This window comes from Monodelphis domestica (assembly GCF_027887165.1).
Source record: "Monodelphis domestica isolate mMonDom1 chromosome Y unlocalized genomic scaffold, mMonDom1.pri SUPER_Y_unloc_1, whole genome shotgun sequence".
Taxonomy (NCBI): Eukaryota; Metazoa; Chordata; class Mammalia; order Didelphimorphia; family Didelphidae; genus Monodelphis; species Monodelphis domestica.
In genome coordinates, this window is record NW_026605000.1 from 132549 (window position 1) to 145189 (window position 12641).

The window sequence follows — 12641 nt, forward strand, 5'->3', positions numbered from 1 at the left end:
TGCCTTTGATTGTCACAAACCAGGAAGATAGTATTATAGTCTGTATTTTACTGTTGGGGAAATGGAATGCTCTGCATTGTGATACCTGGGTGATGATTTTATTTTGATAAGATAGGACAATTTCTTTACATACTGTCAGTATTTTATGTCTAACAAATATCAAATCAAGTGAAGGGTGTAAAAGTGATCAAGTGTAAAAAATATAGATCAGAGCATACTTAAATAAAACCAGTAATTTATAAAATGTTAATATTGTAACAAAATAGATTGATATGAAAAATACTTTTGGTATTATTTTTAATTGTTTGGATATGATACTATTAGGGGTGTTCTTGAAGATCATAATTGAATAGTTTGATAGTTCATCAGATTTATTTTAGAGTTGATAAATAGTATAATAATGTATGTAAAAATACATGTAATGTATAATATATACAATAATACACTGGATTATAAGAAGCCAAATTTCTTGGGAGAAAGGAATTTGCAAGTTTAAAGGAATTTTTTGAAGCTCTGATTATTTTGTTGAAGAATGCCTGAAAGTATATTATTAGGGGGCAGCTGAGTAGCTCAGTGGATGGAGAGCCAGGCCTAGAGACGGGAGGTCCTGGGTTCAAATTTGACCTCAGACACTTCCCAGCTGTGTGACCCTGGGTAAGTCACTTAACTGCCATTGCCTGGCCCTTAGCACTCTTCTGCACTGGAGCCAATACACAGTAATGACTCCAAGATGGAAGGGAAGGGTTTAAAAAAAAAAGTATATTTATTGTAAAAGGTTTTATATAAATTGGAAAAAATGAGGGACTTTTTCTTTTAAAATAATTAAGAAGGTTTTGCTATTTGCATTAGTTTAGTAAAGATGTGGTTTAAGAAGATACGGTTGGCTCTTTATTTTTAGTTTAGATTTCAAAGATCTTTTAGTGCAACAGTTTAGGATGAGGAAAGTTTTAAAGCTATTAATTTTGGGTTGGTTTAGCTGAAAACTTGGATTCTAGTTTGTTTTAATTTTAATTTTATATTTTTTTTGTTAAGTAGAAACATTAAAGAAAAAATTTTTTTAAATTGGAACCTTTGATGATGAATTTTTTCAAGTTGGGAAAACAGCACCACAAACTTCAGTATACGTCAGTTTTCTTTAATTTAAAACCAATCACAACATGAAGAATTTCAAGTACTGTTTCCGTGGTCCAATAAGGAAGGTAAAAAGGTCCTGTTTTTTCATTGGGTAAAGGGAGGAAGGAGGGGCGGTCAGCGCGTGCCCAGCTTTTCAGTAGCGCGCTCCTGCTATCGGTAAAAAACCATTGGAAAATGGCCGCTGTAACAGTGATGAACGAAACGGAAGGCGAAGTGGAAAGACTGTGAGTACTACTATGAACGTAGGTGCGGATTCATTGGTAAGGGGTGGAAAAGGGATTGTCCCAAGTAATTTTAACTAGCCGGTTTGGGTGGCGGATGCATTTCTTAACCATCTCCCCCATCTTTTCCAATCTCATTTAACTTAAGCGGAATAGGCCCTTTTTCTTGGTCCACAGTTTTAAAAAAAATTTCCTTTTCCCCTAAGGAGATTTCTCATTTTTATTTAAACATCGCTTTCAAATACCTTTATAAGACTCATCTGCTTCTCACTGACCTGTTTTTAAAAAAATAGCCACGCCCTTGCCACATAATCCGTTTTACGTCCATTATTTATCACTTTCTTTTACAGGATAATTATTCTCTATTAATTTGTAATCCTCTTCAGCCCCTGTATTCAGTTATTCACTTTTCTAACCCTTCATTCTTAGCTCAATTACTCCCTCCCCCTTCCTGCCATATCCTCTGCACAATTTTCCCTTAGTGCGTCACACTTTTCACCATAATTCTGTGATTACTATTTATCATACTTTATACTACCAGTCCTATGCAGTATAAAAATTATTTAAATCATTTTTAAAAATAGCAAGCCTAATAGTCTAAATTTATTAATTTTGTTTTCTGGTCTAATGCCTGACCTAGGGTCCTAAACTAAAAGCTTTATTAGCAATTTAAAATAATTAACATTACTAATCATCTAAAACTTTGAAAGTAAGATATCATTTCAATGAAGAAATTACTAAATGCTGAGAACAGCCTTCCAAATATGCCCAAAGAGTGGTTCCTCTAAGAAAACCCTAAAATAAACTATTTTAAAAACAATAATGAATTAAATAAAACCCTAAACTTTGACTTTATTTCTTATCTTCTGGCTTTCTCTTCCCTTTTACCCCAAGTTAATTCCCAGTGAAAAACTCATCTATTTGCCAGAGGGTAAGTAATAATTTCATATTCTGTTGTAAAAAAAGTTGAGATTTAGACACTTAAAAATTAATTTTGTTAATTTAATAAACTTGCCCTGGTTATTCAATACTAACATATGAACCCAAATCTTCAAAAAAATCATTTCACATTCAATTGTGTGTAAAATTAGCATACTTAACAATTTTAAGTAGAAACTTCACAACTGTCTTTACAGAATATAAAAATAACAAAAGCATTTGATTTAAAGTCCCACACACCTGATTTCATGTTCCATTTCTGAAAATTGTATGCACCAAATCATTATAACCTCTTAAACTTACTTTTTTAAAAACTCACTTTTAAAAATGTACTTCATATAAAAAAGTTACAAATTCTTATCCATTTTCCCCAGTCATCTGCCATACCACTATTTTTTGCCTATTTGGATGATCTTTAAATTTGAATTGTAATCAGCACGTTTTAAACAACCACCTAACAAATCCTTTGAAATATAAGCCAATTCTTTATACTAAATAAACAAAGCTATCTTTATAATGAAATTATAGTCTGAAATATTCTAAATTAAGACACAAATATATTTTCTTAATTTATGCTTTGAAATTTGTTTTAAGTGCCAACTCCTTAATTAAATATTTATTTAAGTATCCCCTATCAACATTCCAATATTTGAGATTCTTTCAATCATCTACTCCTGGAATCAGAATCAACCAAGTGGTACAGTGGACTATATCTGAAGTCAGAAAAACCAGATTTGGCCTCAGACACTAATAGCTTCCATTGTAACTTTTGGCACATCACTTCACATCTGCCTCAGTTTCCTTAATTAAAAAATTGGTACAGCAGCTGGCCAGACCTAGAGATAGGAGGTTGTAGATTAAAATTTGGCCTCAGATACTTCCCAGCTGTGTGTACCTGGGCAAGTCACTAAACCCCCATTGCCTGACCCTAACCAGTCTTCTGCCTTGGAATCAATAGTCAAGAATGTAAGGGCTTATTAAAAAAAAAAAATTGGTAGAATAACACCAAGTAGCTCTTGTAAATGGGTTGGCAATAGTGCCTGACACATTGTAGAATTTATAAAAAAAATTATTTCCTAATCACCCTTAATTTATGGTTGCTTACTATTTATATTGATTTTTTAAAATGTAGCAACTATATGAGGTGTCAGCATAGAACTGCGGAACCCTAAACTTATGGCTTAGTGAGATCTGGTGAACCCCAAGTTTCAGGACTAGCTTATAGGTTGGAAACTCCAAAGCTTGTCCTTGCTCCCTGACTCTGGCAAAGTCAGTGACTGGTGCTATAGACAGTGAATCAGTCTTGTAAGCTGAAAGTCCTGAGTTGATCCTTGGAAGGAGGGTGTGATATACTGGAAAAGGCTTCTGGAAAGAAGAGTTACTTGATTTCGGCTTGGGCTTAGCTCCCACCTGAAGTGGATTGTCATTCCCCTGAGCATCCCCCACTCAGTCTGAAACTGCCAGCCTGAGATTCCCTTCAGGGTAGATTCCCAGGGGAACAGGGAGCAAGGACAAGCTTTGGAGTCTTAAACCTATAAGCTAGTCCTGAAACTTGGGGTTCACCAGATCCCACTAAGCCATAAGTTTGGGGTTCCTCAATTCCATGTTGACACAGCCATTACTGTTTTCACTTAAGATTTATCTTTCTACTACTGAATATTAATTTAGTTGAAATTAATGTATAAGCCAATCAAACAAATATTAGAAGTCTTTTAACTTATAAAATATACACTATGATTCTGAGAAATTTATAGGCTATTGGGAGAACAACATTGTACTTTTGTGAAAATATTTTAATAGTTCTGAACAGTGATGTAGAACTTCAAATAATAGTTTTGCATTATCTTCCCAATCAGAATTGTTGTATTTATGTACTTAATTTTATATGTGTAGATTTTATTAAATTTGTCTTTTAGCAATGAAATGCTTATACTGCTTCTACTTATTTTTTTATATACTTTCTTCTTTAATAAGAAACATATTTTTTTTTCAAATCAGTGTTTGATGCTTGTAATTTTCCCCCAGTGAAACACATTTATAACATGTATAATTTTCCACACAAATTGACCTGGGGACCATGCCTACAAATAAATGCTTCTTCTAATCCTTCTCCAAATTCTTTTTGGGCGGAAATTTAACCCTTTCTAACATCTCTTTTGACAGTGAAAATACATTTCCAACCCTCTTTCATCTACCCCAAAGTTAGAGCACTAGATCATACTCTGGGAAGCAGGGAATCCTTTGATTTCTCTTTTTCTTTTTCACTTTTTCATAGTTTAAGCTGATTGCATTTGATTTTTCCTGCAAACTATGCTGCCCCAAACTATCATCTCCTGATTCATGGTTACATGAACATCACCTTTCATTGCAGTTTTAATTTTTGTTTCAAAATGAGAAAGAACTGTTTAATAATGATGCCTGTACATAACTATTGTGCTAATGTATATATAGCTATAGTCACAAGACCTGCTATGCATTGCTTTAATTACTGTACAGTATTAATATTTTGTTGCTTGTTTTTTTCCCCAAGGGAATTAACTGTGTAATGAAGGCCTTTTGCTGTTGGTTTACACCTCTGCACTGATAATAAATATTTTAAAGGGAGTATTTGAGTTATAATTGAGAATAATTAAAATTATTTAAAGTTTACATTTGAATTTAATCATATTTGAAAAGTATGTTTAATTTAATAATAACTATTTGAGAAGTTGATATTTAGTAGAAGAACTTGTTGATCACTGGCTTTTCCCTCAAGGGGTAAGAAGTATTTTTGGCATGTGTGACACAATTGGTTGTGTAGCAATGTGGGATATATATATTTATTAAAATGACATTTTAAAATTATTTAACATCATTTTTAATGATTCAGTGATATTCCAAAATGTTATTTTACTTTTATATTTTCTCATCCATTTTATATTTGAAGACATGGCAGCCCTAATGTCATTCCAAATCAAGGGTTCTTCCCAACATCACACATTGCATTTTGAGTATCAACTAATTGTGAGGCTTTTGAATCCTATTTGCTTCTACTCTAAATGATGATGAAAGTTTATGCTTTTGAGTTTTTTTTAGTTTATTCATATTATAAGAATATTCTTATTTATTTTTAATTAAGAAATTTATTGTGTTTTAGTGTATTCTAAGATTGTTAAATTTGAATTTTCTATCCACAGAGCGCTGTATCTGAATTCAGAAAGACCTGAATTCAAATGGTGCCATACACATTGGCTGTGTAACTGTAGACAAGTCAATTACCTTTGTCTGGCTGTTTTTTTCATTTTTATATAAGCATATGTGCAGCCCCCTCCATACACTATGGTAATCCAGTTTTTTGTTAAAAGAGTAAGAAGGAGGAACTATTTGAACAGTAGGCATCTAGGTGACATGGTAGGTAGAGAGAAATAAAAAGATTCTGAGTTCATATCTAATTTGAGACATTTAATAATAATACATAAAGATCTAGAGCAATTGGCTTTGTCGATGCCTCGGTTTCCTCATCTGTAAAATAATGACACATTACAGTGAAATTTAGTAGTAGATTTGGAAGGTTATCTGTGTAACAAGATAATAAATTACAGAGAGGTTTTAATTTAAATATGTTTCCACTGAGATTTTTTTCTAATTGAAATTTTTTGAGGGAATTATATCAATTTTTCATTTTGTCAAATAGAAAAAACACAGAACTATTAAATAGTCAAAATCATTCTTTAATTAAGGGCAAGAGAGGATAGCACTGCTAAGTTGCAACAACAGAGCTGCTCCTGGAGACTGCACAGAGTCTGAACACTCTGGTCACTGACCCCTGGGGTCAGACTCTGAGGAACAAAAGAATTTGGGGAACCTCTATACCATTTGTGGAGTCCAGGGACAGGGAAAGATGATTGACATCACTATAGCTACAAGGAAATTTCAGAATACAATCTGTAACATTCTTTCCCATTCAAAGGTTGAAAATTTTTTTGCAGCAACTTGGGAATTTATTAGGCTCTTGGCTTTGGCAGAGAAAATGCCTAATGTTTAAATTTTTGCACTATTATGTCTCCTTTTTGTATTTGTGATCACTAGTTAATACTGATCCTAATATTCTCCCTTTATTTTCCTAGTAAATCTATGGTGACTCTATAATGTTATTTGGTTAATTTGTTCTGGTTGCTCATCCCCCATAAATTCCTCCCATGATATAATAATAGATGTCACTAAAACTAAGCCTGGTTTATAATTATATTTAAATTAATTTCATTATATAAACTGCAACCACTTTTCAGGTATTGAATATAATTATTCAGTCTCCATTAGGATTCCATTTTGTCTTGAAAAAATTTTTTTTCTTAGTAAGGGAAACATTGCCAAAGAAAGCATTTTCTATTGTTTTTGGAGTGGTATTCCATTCACTATTCATTCCATTCATTATTTTTACTAAAAATTATATTTTCAGTCCTTTTTTATTTCTCCTGTTAGCTTTTTTGGCCACTCTTTGAAAGTGACACACTGCCATGATGTGTTTTCTTTTTGCTATATGGGCTAATTGAGTGAACTTTATTTATGACAGGCATTTTAGCATTTCTTATAATATATGATATGATATAATTCAGTTTCTATTGATAATTACTTGATTCCTGCTAGATCCTGAGGCAGGTTGGAGAAAGTTCTAAGAAGCACAATCATGAAAAAGACATATTTAAAGTTAATTAATCTTTCTCTTATCTCTGATTTTTTTCTCACTTATGACTTTAGGTGATAACTTGCTGCTTTGCAAGCTTTCATATTTATTTAACCCTTATATTTAGTTAGCCCCTTTAAGAAGCTAATGTAATTTCCTTTGTTAGGAATTTAGAGATTACTGCTAGACTGTAATGTTGACAAGCAAGACTTTAATTCCTTTTGCCCTTGTGATAAAAATTATGTGAGAATCATTGATTAGCTACTACTGCCAGTCAGTGAGTCAACACACAGAGATGGTTATCCGAAAATTGTAAAAGAGTCAGAGGGCCCAGACCATCAAAAACAGTATAGAAAGCCTTGAATCCTGCAGGTGTTGAGACTTTCAGACTTTCAAGAATAGTGTCTGGAAACTCAAAATAGGAAACTAGGGCAGTATTTTATCATCGTGATAGTAAGAAGTATGACCCAGTTTGTTTCTATCACAGTCTTTCACTTCTCTTAGGCAGCAAGAGACCAGTGCCAATATATCTTTTGGTACTGTACCTTCTTTTGATAGAAGGTCAAATATGCATCCTTAGGCCAAATTTTTATATTGTATATCTTATAATTTTCTTCTTTGATATTGGATAACATAGGTTTTCTGATAGGCATTTCTAAACATATTCTGAAACAATGACTATCACAATAAAACAAAACTGATACAAGTATTAGTATTATCAAACACTGTGATCCAGACTGACCCTGGCCACCAACTCCAGATATCCCAATTACATATCCTTTCATGTTTAATCTCCTTCAAATCTCTATCATAACTCCACAGTGTGATTTAGGTATTGAAAAGGATTTTGGTCAAACATATATGTGCAACTAAGCACAGCATAAAATTTAGTTTTTTAATTGAAAAACCAGAGTTTAATCTTTTTTTGTCATTATTCATTTTAAAGCAAAATATATGCAATTAGAGATGTAACAGTTTGTGTGTGTAATTATTTTAAAAAATAAAACCCTTACTTTCCATCATAGAATCATTACTATATATTATTTCTAAGGCAGATGAATAGAAGGCCTAGGCAATGGAGGGTTAAGTGACTTGCCTGGCTCTCCATCCACTGAGCCACTTAGATGCCCCCTAGAATATCATATTTCTGAAGGCCCATTCATTATTGGCACTTCAAACTGTAAGACCTGCTACTTTTAATAAGTCTGCTGCCAGAGGTGAACATGATACTCTTGCTATTTCATATGACCCTTTTGAAGTCCCTGAGGATCTTCTGAAAAAGGAAATGGCAAACAATCTTCTTCATTGTATTGAAATTATGAATATATATTTTCCATGTAAAGATTAGAACCCATGTCCTTCTTACCATCTGTTAGGGACAGAATTTTGTATACTAAACTCAGATAATTACATGCTAAAAATTTATTTTTATATATTCAGTATTTGTTGTAACTTGACATAATACTGTCGGTTTTAAATTATGTTCATGATTTCAGTTATTTTTTTTTCACAAGAATAATATACAAATTGTTGAACTAGAACTGAGGTCATGAGAAATGTTGGGACTGATTCTAAATTTCTTTTGAGAATATTCAAAATTTTACAGACCAAGAAATCTTTTCATAGCTTTATTATCTTATTGAAACAGCAAATTTCTTCTAATTTCTTAACATCTTTATTATAACCTCTACCCCTCACATCGTGACTTTTTCCCTATCAGATCCCAAAGACCAATTTAAGAATTATTTACCTTCTTGTACTAAATTATTCCTGGAAGAAACATTGCAGTAAGATAAAAAATGTTCTCTGGAAATTAAATTTTACTTATTCTAAATTATTTGTATCCTGATCTTAAAAATTCTCTTTTCCAAGATAGAGAAAAAAATTAACTAGAGAAGGCTTAAAATCTTTTTTCCTTGCTTTTGGGTTTCCCTGATAAAACTTTCAAACTAGTTTAAATTCTCATCTTTCTCTAGCCTCCCTTACATTAAAAGAAAACATTTGTTACTCCTGAGAGAAGTGAATGAAGGGTGCTCTTTATATATGAGGAGGTTCTAGGGGACAAACCCCCCCCAAACCATTGAGGCTATTTAGTTATTTTTAAAACATAGCAACCACATTTCCATCATAGTTTTTGAAATCTATAACAGATTTCCTTAGTTTACAAACATTGTAAATTTATGCAAACTTTCTGAATAACTCTGAAAGCTGTGACACTGTATTTTCCCCTGCCTTTTATAAAACTTACCTCTCACTGAAAGTTATTGGGAAATTGCTATTTATTGGAAAGGTAAGTTTAGCATTAGATCTGCAGTAATTAATGACATCTGGGAGAGCTGATTTAGGTATAATGCTTCAACTTAAACATGAATTTAGGGTTAGTTCAATTTCCAAATATCCCCCTTCCCCCACCTATAGGAAATTATGTATATTGGCTATTACTACAATACATATATATTTCTTTTCAATTTAACCAAATCAGAATTTCTATATGGGGAGTAGATTTGATTGGGAATAATTTAACTTCCAAATATATTGATAATTGCCACAGTGACAAGAATTTTGATTGTAAGTAACATAGATCCTTACTGACCACTAGAAATTTTTTTAGACCAGATCAGAACAATGCAAATCTAAATGATAGGTAAATGTACAAAACACATAATCTAGCTTCTAGCCTGTTCATTTTTCCTGCCCATTAATCTCCCTTCGAAAAATCAAGGTTTCCATTGATTAGTTGATGTTGCCAATTGTGTCCCATTGTGAAGAAATGGTTATTTGCACATACTTTTATGACAGGTTTATCTATATCAAAGTCAGCTTACAGTATTAGCTTCAGCAGCCTTAGACAGAGACCTAAGCAACAAAGAAAAATGGAATTTTGTAGAGAGCAAGAGAAGATAAGAATTCACCATCCCTAGAAGCTCAAAAATAAAGAGAAGTGTTATTTCTTCATGGTCTGAGCCAGTGTACTTTCCCATCTCAGTCTTTATCATTTATCATTATTGTAATCTTGGCTGAGCCAGAAGTTTTCTTGTCACACTTTTTTCTGGGTGATTTCAATTGTGTCATTTCTTCTCTGACCACAGAACTTTCAGATTTTTTAGAAAAAAGAGCCAATTTGCAGATTTCTCTAAAAAGTATAACATTAATTATGTTGGTAATTTTTGATAATAGTATTTATTTAAATTTTAATAACTTTTTTGCTTTTAAGAAATTTTTTTACTTTCTTACATAAGAGCTTAGCACATAGAACTTGATACTAATTGATTTAACTTCTACTAAAATATCATAAAAAGTAGAGTGATTTCAATGTATCCTAGAAAGTCTTGAAGCACATAGAAGCTTTCAACTTATTTTCTTTATTATAGGCTTCTAAAAAAATCAGAATCATCAGTTCCTGTTTTGATGTGACATGTGAGTCAAGCAAATCTTGCCATCTTGCTTCTGTAGCTCCATCAGGATTCCATGGTAGCTGTGATGTTAGGGCTCAGGTAAGTAGCTTTCTTGACTCTCCTCTTGTATCCTCTTCCTTTCTCTCTTTTCTCCTTGTATTTCCCCCTTTTAAAAAAAATTCTACATAATTTCTTCTCAAAAATTTTTAGTATAGGTGGTAACTGATTTCTTTTGAAATACCTTGAGGTGATATTTAATTATCTGCTTTTAATTAAAATGCCAGAAATTATGGGTAACTTCTCAGGGCTCATAACTAATGTCTTCCTTTCTTTATATTCATCTATGTAATTGCCAAAGTAAATTTCCTAAAGTTCTAACCATATCTCTTGTCCATGATTATCTTTAGGATTAATTAATGACCATTATTACCTCTAGGATCAAATACAAAGTTGTCTTTTTTTTTCTTTAAACCCATACCTTTCTCCTTAGACTCAATACTGTGTATTGGTTTCAAGGCAGAACAGTGGTTAAGGACTAGATAATAGGGATTAAAGGACTGGCCCAGGGTCACTTAGCTAGGGAGTATCTGAGGTCATATTCTTAATTCACAGAACCACTTAACTGTCCCTTACAAAGTCCTTTTTAAAAATCCTTTAAAATTTGACCTCAACCTGCCTTTTAAATCTTTTTTTCCCCTCTGTTATTCACCTTTATTTATGCCTTAGTTTTGCAAAAATGATCTTGGGTTCCATATACATTATACTCTATCACCTTTTTCCATATCTTCCTTTTAGAGTCTATAGTTTCTTTCAAACCTCATCATGTTCTAAATTCAACAGAATTGTCTTACAAATTATGTTTTTATTTTCTTCATATGTGTGTGTGTGTGTTGTCTTCTCTTGTAGGTAGCACTTCAAAATTTTTAACTGGATCCTAATGAGGTGCACCTTTTCTTCAACTTGGTTTTAGAAAGTTGACTGGAACCTCAGAGTTACGAGCAAACATATAGTAATATAGTCAATATCTTGAAGAGGCAAGACGTAAACAAAAATCTTCCTAACAATGCCAGCTCTCTATTTTTACACATAATTTAAAAATAATTATTATTTGGTTGCTTGACAACAGAGATTGTAATCTGCATGTAAGGTTACTCTAGGAGTCAGAAGACAAAGCCAAATGCATTTGGCAGATTTTTGAAAAGAGTAGATATTTAAACCTGATGTAAGATACTTTTCAAAAAATTCTAATGCAACTTTCCACTCAGTGTGATTTTGTGGACTGTCAGTATCAGTTTAAGATTTTATTTTTGTAAGATTGAAGAAGTTTTTTAAACCCAGACTCCTATTATCAATTATAAAATAAGAACAGTAAGAGCTATTCAGTAGGTTTAAGTAATCCCAGTGTCATATAGTTAGTGTCTGAGGCTACATTTGAATGCAAGTCCTCCTGACTCTAGGCTGGAGTTTTATCCTCTTTGCCACCAACTGTCACTATGAATGTTTTATTAAAAACTTTCTCATATTCAGTTTTGTACTCTTAATGTTGATAGCCTGCAAGAAGTTTTTCCTTAAGATTTGGAAAGATCAGGGCCATAATTTTTATGGTTGGCATTGTAGCTTACTTATGGGATTTGACTAATCTTTACTTTTTAGCTTACTTTAGTTCAGTATTTAACCTCTTTTGGGGTTAGTGAATTCAGGGAAGTATGCTTTCAATTTGGCAGGATCTCTTCCTATTCTCAAGAAAACGAAAAGCTTTCTACATTAGAATTTTAGAGACCATTTAAAAAGACTTCAAAAGATTACCCAACAAAAATGCCAGTTTTTTGTTTTAACTTCAATTAGAATAGAAAAATTAAAGGAAGAACATATTTGAAAAGTAAAGAATTGTGAAAGTAACTTATAATACCTTAGAATTAGGAGGTCCTGGGGTCAAATGTACTCTATCTTTATATCCTTTGACCATTTATATGAAGTAGTCTTTAATTGTTACTTTATTCTATAAATTTATAAATTACTCTATTTGGTTCTACTCCTTTCCCCACATATATTATCATTCAAAGTCTTCCCAAGTTTCTCAAAAATTATCCATTTTGTCTTTTGTTAATACAAACTAGTATTTTCTTACATTCATATGTCAAAAATTTTAGCATCTACTTATTAAATTATTTGAGATAGGTGTAAAATGATTTGGAAGTGTCTAGCACTAAGTTTTAACTCAAGTCCTCCTGACTTGACAGGCCAGACATTATTGGGGATATCATCACTCAGCTGGCCCAGGAGTATGCT

At 32.3% G+C, this 12641-nt stretch overlaps 1 protein-coding gene across 6 annotated transcripts in view; it reads left to right on the top strand.

Moving 5' to 3' along the window:
- Positions 1-1254: 1254 nt before the first annotated feature.
- LOC130456234 (methyl-CpG-binding protein 2-like) overlaps positions 1255-12641 on the top strand; it is a 56065-nt gene continuing 44678 nt past the window's right edge. For 2 of the 6 annotated variants that reach the window (XM_056809909.1, XM_056809914.1), the window contains exons 1-2: positions 1255-1358; positions 10329-10451. In XM_056809909.1, the coding sequence (XP_056665887.1) occupies positions 10426-10451 (26 nt within the window). In that variant the 5' untranslated portion in view covers positions 1255-1358; positions 10329-10425. Of the gene's footprint in view, positions 1395-2260; positions 2287-10328; positions 10452-12641 lie in introns of those variants that run through there. The other 4 variants (XM_056809912.1, XM_056809910.1, XM_056809911.1 and 1 more) reach the window with 4 other exon arrangements.